The 10530-nt window shown below is 42.8% G+C and overlaps 1 protein-coding gene across 1 annotated transcript; it reads left to right on the forward strand.

Annotated features, from left to right (window-relative positions):
* The first annotated feature begins 2101 nt into the window (after positions 1–2101).
* arl4ab (ADP-ribosylation factor-like 4ab) lies at positions 2102–4687 on the forward strand. Its single transcript, XM_030064235.1, has 2 exons — positions 2102–2191; positions 3440–4687. The coding sequence occupies exon 2, from the start codon at positions 3539–3541 to the stop codon at positions 4142–4144; it is 606 nt and encodes a 201-aa protein (XP_029920095.1). The 5' UTR covers positions 2102–2191; positions 3440–3538; the 3' UTR covers positions 4145–4687.
* The last annotated feature ends 5843 nt before the right edge of the window (positions 4688–10530 follow it).

Below are 10530 nucleotides of genomic sequence, written 5' to 3' on the forward strand. Positions count from 1 at the left end.
TCTACAGTTTTTTCTCTGTCTGGAATGAAGTATGTTTGGCGGTCTGTCTCTGGGAAACAGGGCTACTTCCTTCTATGAATGAATGACTGATTGATCACTCACTTTGCAACAAGATATCATCATGGTTAATCAAAGGGCCACTAAAGGGCTGATCTCTGTAAATGATTATTGTTTTCAGCCAAGACCAGTCAAAATAACTCAGCCCTCACCGGCCGCAAAACACTTCTCACTGTTTTTTTTTTTGTGCAAAAGTAATTCCATGTTCAGCATCAACAGTCCTCTGATAGGCTGATACCTCCTCAGCGCTGTGTTGACAGGGACACATGTCCCTCTGGGTTGGGTATGGGTACCGAGCACCCAGTGCTGGTTACCTAGAAGCTTTCACCACCATTTAAACACAAGAAATCTGATGCCTATCACTGATCTAAATGTATATTAAATATATAATTTAAATATTATTGATACAGTTTGCTATTTTAGTATATGTTTATCTTTCTTTCCAGAATTTATTAATTTATTTATTTAATGCTTTGCTAATTTGCTCATTGCCTGTTTCCCTGTGTAACGAAAAGAGGTGAATGTGCTCCGGTTCAGAGGGTTACGTAAGAGTGTATTGTAACGGTGTGTAAAACGTGTTCCGTCAGGCTGTACATCTGCTGAGAGCCAGGCCGGACTTCTGAAAGCGCCTCGGCGCTGCAGCTCTCCCGTCCCCCCGCTAACCTGCGGCCCCTCCGGCTCCCGTCCCGGTGACTTGGATGACTGACAGGAACAGGTGATGCGCGTGGGCGTGTCGTGACGCCGTGAAGGCCGTTTGTCCCAGCCAATCAGATCACGATAAGCTCGGAGGCAGCGTGGAGAAGACGGGAAGCTTCACCAACCACCAAAAGGTGGGCGGGACCTTCCAGTGCGGGAGACGGAGCGCCAGGTTAGAGGCAGTGAGGCAGAATGAGAGCGGAAGTTTGCTCTCCAAATAGAAGCACAACAAGTCTCACTTCTGGGGGGGGAAAAAAAAGTAGCAGCTTGTTCAGTGATATAATTTGATGATAATTGTAATATGACGAAAAATAGACAGTGATTTTAGCTATTTTTTTCACAAGCATGGAAACACAAAAAAATCTGATATCTTACTGATCCAGCATCACTGATCTGACATTTAAATATCTATTTTTAAATATATAATTTGAAACATAATTTTCTTTTTTTAAAATAAATATTCTGCTAATTTTCAGGTTTTTAGCCTATGTTATTATTTTTTGTTTGGTATTTGTTTTATCATTTTAATTATTATTTAAAATTGTTGCTTCTGTTCAGGATTTTCTATTAATTTATATATGTATGTATGTATGTACGTATGTATGTATGTTCTTGTTTATCTTGCTTATCTTGATAGCAATTCAGTAATGTTTAGGTAGCTTTCAAAGGGTTAAATTGTTTTGATGTCATACTAGCAAATCAAGGCGAGATTAAAACAGAAAGAAAAATGATCTATTTTTTGCATTCTAAAAAATTATAATAAATAATATCATCATGAAATTAATTTAGTTCTCATTTTGACGAGGACAGGACCACTGAACCCCAGCGGCTTAAACTAGGAAACAAAATATTCCTGAAATCTTTAGATTTCGGGAATAAACAAGGCCATATAAAATTGCAGGATTTCTGAATGGAAATCGGCGTAAGTGTTCTCTATACAAGAAAGTTCTATTTTGAATAAAGAGGCTTTACTATTACTTACTTTACTTGACATGAGCTTATGTGGCCAACAAGCGTTACTGAGTGACTTTATGTTCTGCAGGGCACTAAACCACATATGCGTGCACATTTCCAACACATTTCCAACACAGAAATTTTTAGATTTCGGGAATACATCTATAGAAGTTTTTGTCAGCCTAAAAATGAGAGACTCTCTTTCTCAAATAAAATAGAGGGTAAGCTTGAGTAGGCCTGTATGTTTGCCTTGAGTGCATCGAAATATGGTATACAGGAGTTCACCCGTGCTTTTATTTTGAAAGACACAACCGGAATTACTATTGTTAACTATAGTGAAATTGACATTGGTCGGGAAAGGAAAGCTACTCCCCTTGGCTGGAATCACTCAGTGGCTCTATGGATATGGAAAGCGCAACAAGCGGAGATACATCATCTACTGTTACACTGCCGATTTCTCGTGGACTTAATCTTAATCACACAGGTGAGTTTAGACTGACATATTTAGGGCTTGTATGTAGTAGACTCGACGTTATTATGTTTTTTTTTTTTTTTTTTTCATGACGCTTGCTGTCATGTTGTGCTATATTAATGATCCGCCTATCCTGTAGTCAAGCACAGTAAAGTGAATTCCCAGTCATCTGTGTTGGAAATGTGCACGCATATGTGGTTTAGTGCCAGGCAGAACATAAAGTCACTCTGTAACACTTGTTGGCCGCATAAGCTCATGTCAAGCCTCTTTATTCAAAATAGAACTTCTCGTTCTTTCTTGTATGGAGAACACTTACGCCGATTTCCATTAAGAAATCCTGCAGTTTTATATGGCCATGTTTATCCTCAAAGGTAAACTACAAGGCACAACGAGAATTAAGACATTTTATGAATTGTTAGGATTCGCTCTTCAATTCGGCATACATGCAGTATATCAACCAGTGATTAATTTTGGTAAAATGTTTGGTATTTACACTGTTCACCTGTTATTCCCATACTATCCTTCCACGAAAATGCACGTTGGAGGGCGGTAGAAATTAGTGCGATACAATTTTAAAAGTTGAGATTTTATTGAAAAAAAGTGCTGCTTGGTGTGTCATCTCAATGCCGAATTTACCAGAAGACCCCAAAGATTCACAGCAGTCTTTCTGTAGTATTCTGCGATGTGAGCATATGTGCCGATAAGCAAGTATTTGTCAATTTCCGTATTTCTGAGTGGAGGTTTTGTGTTCTGCCATGCAAGAGAGAAAGGAGCGTATCTGGGCTAGGTCTAGCTACGTTGCCGAGCAACACCTTTATATTTTTTGGCTCCAGCTCCATGACAGCCTGGAGAACAGCGCCCTGTTATTAAAATATCCCACTTCTGATGTCTGTCTCTTGTCACTGCAGATTGGATGCTCAGATGAAACTGGGATTTCGGTAATAATCAAAGGCGTCTATCCTGTTGTTTACTGATTCAACCAGTGAATAGAAATTAGCGTATCAAATCCCTGTTGGCTGCTGTGGCGCTACATGTGCAAATAGGCTCCCATCCACCCTGCTGTTTTATTTCTCATTCATCTCCTGCTGCCAGAATAATGTGAGGATGTGTAGTCTGAAGGGAAATGGGGATATATTCACTCATTGGGTACTTCTGCTATTGTAAAGCAATGAGGTGTTAGCTGTTTGTGTGCTTTTACAGTTGCTTACAATGCACCCTCTCTTGACTTTACCCCCCACCCCACCCCACCCCTCCACCCAGGTTCAGGTTGCAGCTCCTAGGGAATAAAAGCAGCCTGGTGAATATTTGGTGAAAGCTGAGCGACTTCTGCCCTGTCCCTTCCATCGCTGCTCCATCAAGATGGGGAATGGATTATCAGACCATCACGCTCTTTTCCCATGCCTCCCTTCCTTCCAGGCTCTGCATATCGTCATTCTCGGATTGGACTGCGCCGGCAAGACCACCGTGTTGTACCGCCTGCGTTTCAACGAGTTCGTGAACACTGTCCCAACAAAGGGATTTAACACTGAGAAAATCAAAGTGTCACTCGGGGCTAGCCGGCGGACGGCGTCCTTCCATTTCTGGGATGTAGGTGGCCAGGAGAAGCTGCGGCCTCTGTGGCGCTCTTACACCCGCTGTGCAGACGGCATTGTGTTTGTGGTGGACTCTGTGGACGCCGAGCGCATCGAGGAGGCCAAGACAGAGCTACACAAGATCACACGGCTGGCGGAGAACCAGGGAGTCCCGGTTCTGGTGGTGGCCAACAAACAGGATCTGAGGAACTCGCTTAGCCTGGCAGAGATGGAGAACATGCTGGCGTTGGGGGAGCTGGGTGCCTCCACGCCCTGGCACCTTCAGCCAGCCTGCGCCATCATCGGAGAAGGGCTGCAGGAAGGGCTGGAAAAGCTGCACGCTATGATCATGAAGAGGAGAAAGATGCTCCGGCAGCAGAAGAAGAAGAGATGATGGCGATGCTCAAAAGCAGCAGTGGGAACTATGAGAGGACTAACATGAGCAGGATGCCAAGCCACACAGGGACTACTGTCACCTGGATCCAGAGCTGCTGGTCCGTTGTGTATGCTGTTAAAGAGAACCAGTCCCTCGGCAGCCCTGTGAAGTCTGATTGCTCATTGGCTCATTGGAGTTTGATCCGTCCAGTGGAACTGTTGATGCAGGGTCAACGGGGGCTTCCTTCTCTCAAAGGCCAAATGGAATTGATTTTGTCCTGTGGACTATTGATACCAACAAGCCTGCCAGCGACAAGGGACACTGATGTTGTTTTAAAGGAAGTATTATGCCATACAGCAGCAAGTTGTGAAGTTTACACTGAACACTCAAATGACAAAGGCGGAGAATGCGCTCTGACTTGTCTCTTTTTTCTCATTTGATCAAAATGTTTGCCGTTTCCCTGTTAAAAAAAAAAGATGAATCTTTATATTTTTTATTTCACCAAAGCTTGTGTTGAGACAGACAGGAGCATATGTTATATTAGAGCGAACTATCAAAGTTGCAGATGTCAATCCTTTTAGCATAGTGACAGGTAATCCCAATTATTTTGTCTCCATGTTGCACAGTGGGAGGACAGTCCACAAGTTTACATGATCCTTGATGATCCACTACGCAGACGACGCACAGTGGTTCTTAAAGGAAAATCCTTTGAAACATGTGAACACTATTAAGAAACATTATTGGTTATCGGTCATTTACCTTGCATTTCTGGGCCAGATTGCTTGATGTATTTTCTGGAAAGCAGGCCAAACTTAGGACAAAGTGACATCCCATCTCGGTATTACCTAGCACTACAGTGGAGTGTACCAAAAGGAAAATATTCCAGCAGTCTTAAGGCATTAACAGTAACCGTAGGTTTTACACTGTTCTTCAGCAATCACAGTGAGAAATCCATCAAAGAAGAGGTAGGGATGCCAGTTTGTCACAGAGCTTGAATAGAGTAGAAAGGGCTTTCCCATTCAAATCAGCATACCAGGGTAGTCCGAGTGTTGGCCGTTTTTATGTGCACTAATTCCACAGAACCAGGCTAGATTCCATAGAAATCAGCTTTTGCTGAGTTGTTTTGCAGCGAGGACCAAAGTAGTGGCATGATTTCTTGAATTTCAGCATCTGTTAGCTTTTTAAAGTTAATAAAAACTTTTACCTGGTTGTTAATGTCAGACATCAGTTGAGTTTAGACTTGTCTGAACGCTCGTGTAACACAGCAGGACTTGCAAATTCAAATGTTCGCAGTTCCTTTAGTAAATTCTGCTTTTTAGGTTACACAGCACTACATATCTGCCCAGTTCTCAAGCAGGTGTGCCCTGCTTTCACGCCACTTGTCACCACAGCGCACAACTATAATGGCCATTTTGTTGTGTGACAGTAACCATTCCACTTTGTTCAAGTTCTGTGCAGGTTCTCCACCAAGTGTAGCCTCAATAGACCAGAATGCAATGCAGCCACAACACACACTGTGCGATCACCGATGCTACCTAGTGTTCACCAACTCATTAGCTAGCGGGCTATATTTACGTGCATATATACCATATTTCACCAATTAATCGCCCAGCCGCAAATAGCCGCCTGGTTCTTTCAAACGCCTGGGGTCTGCACCTATTTTGCGTTTTAAACGCCACCCGAATAACCGCCGGGGCGATTATTTGCATTATATTGAGGTAAACCCAAAATAAGGCTACTCACCTTATTTTTGCAGAAGTAAACAGTTAGCCTGCACAATAACTGTGCGGCACTTCCGTTTTCTGTCAAAATAAGAGCGCTAGCTAACATTAGAAAAAAGGGTGTACCGTAATCTTAAATCGACCAACTATAAATATGTTGGACAGTAGCTGTCATCACAATAATGGCCTGGTGCAGGTCTGTGCAAAAATAAATAAAGGCCTGCAGCGAATAGCCGCCTGGTTCTTTTAAACGCCCGGGGTCCAAGTTGATTTTGCGTATTAAACGCCCGGGCGATTAATTGGTGAAATACGGTATGTGGTTTTGGTTGAAAGCAGCAAGATCACAGTCCTTCATAGGTGAACAACAGTTCATCATGTAAGAAGGCATTTGTCATCACAAACATATAACACTGGGAAGGATACTGGAGGGATTGTCCCGAACAAATGTCAAAGGAAAAGTGTGGATTGTCAGTTGTAATGTAGCTTTGTATATCCAGCAGATGTAAAAGGTGTGTATCGTTGGGTGCGGGCGGCGGGTGTCTTCATCACCACCATCGCTCTCCCTCAGTGGATCTGTCTTGTGTAATTCTGCTGATTGACAGGCTCACTTGGCTCAGCAGGAATATTCCTTGGCTGCCTGTCAAACCTCCATCCTCCTAAGAGGCAGGCTGGTGTCAGAGCCAAGCTCGCCTATCACAAGACATATTCTCATGTTCAGTAGAGACACAAGTCTAAATGCACTTTATCGGTCCTTTTCCTGACCTTCAGATGAACACTGACAGAATTCTGTGTGATTCTTATACAAAAAGAAGTGAAATATTGCTTCAGAAGAAGCGTTTTATATTAAAAGAAAAAGAAAAAAGTTGGATACTGTTGCCATGTTTCACCCTTTCACTCCATGTGTTTGGCAGGGTGTTCATATTTATGTGTTTGATGCAATTTGTTCACTTTGATTAAAGCAATGAAAAGCCTGAGAGGTGTGTTGTGAGTAGCATTTATCTTATCAGTGTAGCCGCTGATGGGTTCAAAGCACAGGCCATCCGGTTGCTGGGTTGACACAAATTGCGTCACTTTATTGGTTCATGTGGAATTCATAAAGTGTACACAATGCAGGCTGATAAAAGGGTGAATCAGGGCTGTTTTGTCAGGGAGAAGGGCTCTTCCCTGCTCACTGGAACATACAGACACTAATGCCCTTTGCAGCAGGAAACAGGCTGATGTAACCGGTGTGTTCTGCTACACTGTGTACTCCTTAAAGGGATAGTTCACCCATTTTGAAAAACAAAAGATATAACCCCACACCCCCCAGCTGTTATTTTACTTCCGTCCTCACTGTTCTGTAGGACAGTAGTGGCTCTATCTTCCTCTCATTGTTACTGAGTGCTGGATACTGGCTGGATGCTCCAAATGCTAACTGTTAGCCTCCTGCCATTGAGGTGGACTTCCCCCCAGCTAACATTCCGAAAAATGACAGCATTAATCCACTCAAATTGTGAAATAAACAAAGTTTTAGCGGGGAAGGGGGAGGGGTTCACCTCAATAAAGGGAAGGTAACAGTTGGTATTGACAACATCCTGAGAGAATCCACCACTCGGTAACAATGAGAATGAGAGCACTGCTATCCTTACACCCAGACCACAGCTCTGTGAAGAAACCATTCAAACCATTTCAAGTTCAACTGAGACACTTAAGAGGTGACTGTATAATGAGTGTGTGTGCATACTCATGAATATTCACATGCAGAGATGCTGAAGGAGAAACACTTTGTGCATGTGCAGTGTGTGCTGATCCAGAGGGACCTACCAGTCTGTCACTCAAATCCTCTGCTGCACTTCTCTGGTTTTTAGGCTGCAGTTTGTCCTTTCAATTGTCGGATGGAAACAGAGCAAATTCACTTGATTTCTTTCATAAACATGGCAGATAAAAGGTCAATTAACATTTAATAATAATAATAATTTAATAATAATGATAATGATAATACTAATAAAAAACACTGTAACACGGGTAAAGAAAAAAAGCAAAAAATTGCAAGAAAATTACCCGAAAATCAGAAAAAAAGAACCAAAAAGAAACCCCAAACAAATTAAAATAAAAAGAAACTACTTGAATTTTGTCGTGAGGGTGAAATGAAACCTATTTCCGAGGTTTAATTAGGAACACGGTGAGAGGGGAAGTCCAAAGATGGCAATTATACTGAATTTCTGTATAGTGTACTAGTATACTGTATGGGCAAAGTTAGAGGAGATTAGCAAATTTATATTTGGCTACCTAACACCAGTGAATAGTACTGATACTAAGCACCTTCATCTGATTTCATTTGTTAAGCAGTGTAGGCCATGCCAGTATATACCAATCTCCATTCAAAAAACTGTTGATATAATAAAGATTTAATAGCTGTGGAAGAAGAAACTCTAATTTGCATTTCAACCATATTAGTCTTTTTTTCCTGTAAATTTAGTAATGCCCTGTACACATACCTGCTGGAGCATTACTTACACTAGCATCTTCAACTTCCCATATGCATCCAATACAGCAGCCCACACTTATTTTAATAATTGTCAACTATTTAGAATTGGTGTATCTGTTATTCTCATAATCTTGAAGGGTCATCTCCTTACCAATTCACTCTAACCCCCACATCATTTGTAAAACGTGCTCAGTCGGTGGGATTTTTGAATGGAGCTTGGCACTTACTGGGGGTTAGAGGAAGTGTGAGAGAGTTGCACTCAAGTGTGGTTGGGTTGTGATGTGTTGCTGGTTGTGGCGGTGCCCAGTGGAGCGGTGTGTTTGGAGAAGAGCGGGAACAGCCCGTTCTGGCTGAGAACAATACCGGGCGCAAACATAATGAAGGGGGTAGCGGGTGGGGGGGTTAGGGAAGGGGGACGGGGCGTGAAGCAGATGAACCATTATGGGCTCGTCCCTGCACTTCTCTGCACTCCATTCTCCTGTTTGGAGTGGCTGCTGGCTGGGTCTGCACGCAGTGGGCACACTAAATCATGTGGCACAAATACTTACACACTTCCATCCACGCTGCCTCCAGGTCACCCAGCCAGACATAATGGAGGTGAAACTGGCACGCATTTTAATTGTCTCAGAGATATTGAAATATGCAGGCAGATTGGCTTCCCAGCATGAGCAACATGCTACCAGCATTGGTGGACAAAGTACAAAACCCCACAGCCTGAGTCAAAGTACACATCCTCCTGGTCATATAGTCCTCCACTACAAGAGAACGTTACTGAGTCAAATTTTAGTACTAGAGTACTTTCTTTTAAAAATATTTAAGTATTCAAAAGTACATCTTTTTTAATATCAACACATTGCTGTATTGTTCTGACAATATTTACACAGGCTGGTGATTCTCTGAAACCACCTACTGAATGCACTGACCTGCTTTTGGAACCATGACACTACATAAACATACTGACCACCGCCGGGTTAGTCGACTGCTCTGTGCTAACAAAATGGAACAGATGTGTTTTATTTTGAAAGTAGACGTCTTGCCTGCACTTGTTTCACAGAGCTCGATGATGTAACTATAGGCTTTTACATCAAGTCCAGTTGAGAGCGTGCACTGTGATTGGTTTTTCTCCTGTGAGAAGCATAGCGTGCGGCCAATCGCATTTCAGAAAAGACTTCAAAGGTACTAAGGAGATGGCAACCTTCACAGAAATGTAGTGGAGTCAAAAGTGCATTATTTGGCTCTAAAATGTAGTGGAGTAAAAGTTCTGAGTTTCCATGACAACAACAACAACAACAACAATAATAATAATAATAATAATAATAAAGTGAAGTACATGTAATTGAAAAATGTTATTAAGTAGAGTAGGTTAAGTACATGTGTTTCCAATAAATAAATAAAAAAAATACTCAAGTAAAGTACCTATATTTGAAAAATGTACTTGAGTCCAGTACTGTAGTAAATGTACTTTGTTACTGTCCTCCACTGGCTAACTGACACAACCCTGCTCCTCTGAGTCCAACAACTTCAAATAGTGTTTCTAACAGGGACTTGTTTCTGCTGAGTTTTATTAACTTTAGTAACACTAAACTTCCAGCTGCTCAGAGAGTGAAAGAGACAATTTTATTCATGCAACTTCAAATGTGTATTTTTCACGAGTGCGCTCTATCAAAATGATGCATGGAAATGTAGAAATTCTCATTAGGGATTGAGCGTGAACCCAGCTGGTGCCTTGCCCTTCCTGCATCTGCAGCATCCTTCCTCCACAGCAGCATGGCTGTGTGCCCAGTGGCCCTGCACTGTTTCCATCACAGAGAGCTCACGCAGGGCTGGGTGGCACGCCAGGTTAACCCTCTGCCTGTTCCCATGGCCCTTGGCCAGGGGGAAACCAGCCCACTTTATCAGAGTGACAGAGGGGACTGCAGGGTTCAGTTGTTCCCATACGTTCATATCAGCCTCCCTGACATCCTGGAATGGCACAAGTCCTGCCCGGGCCTCTTTCCTTTGATCCTGTGCTGCAGTTAACACGTGATTAGCATGCTGCTAGTGGGACAGCCAGGACACAAGACGCTGTCCATGTCCACAGCGTGCCGAGTCAGCACCTTGCTGTGACCCACCCATGCCAGGTCACACTGACATGTGGGGACTGATGCTGTCCTGGAGGTCCAGCCTCTGACAGGATGAGCATGATGCAGTGTGATTCATTAGGCAATACTAACATG

The sequence above is a fragment of the Myripristis murdjan genome, chromosome 11 (assembly GCF_902150065.1).
Source record: "Myripristis murdjan chromosome 11, fMyrMur1.1, whole genome shotgun sequence".
Lineage (NCBI taxonomy): Eukaryota > Metazoa > Chordata > Actinopteri > Holocentriformes > Holocentridae > Myripristis > Myripristis murdjan.

Bases quoted from the DNA above. Each gene is read 5' to 3' on its own strand.
- arl4ab (XM_030064235.1), top strand. From the start codon at position 3,539: ATGGGGAATGGATTATCAGACCATCACGCTCTTTTCCCATGCCTCCCT.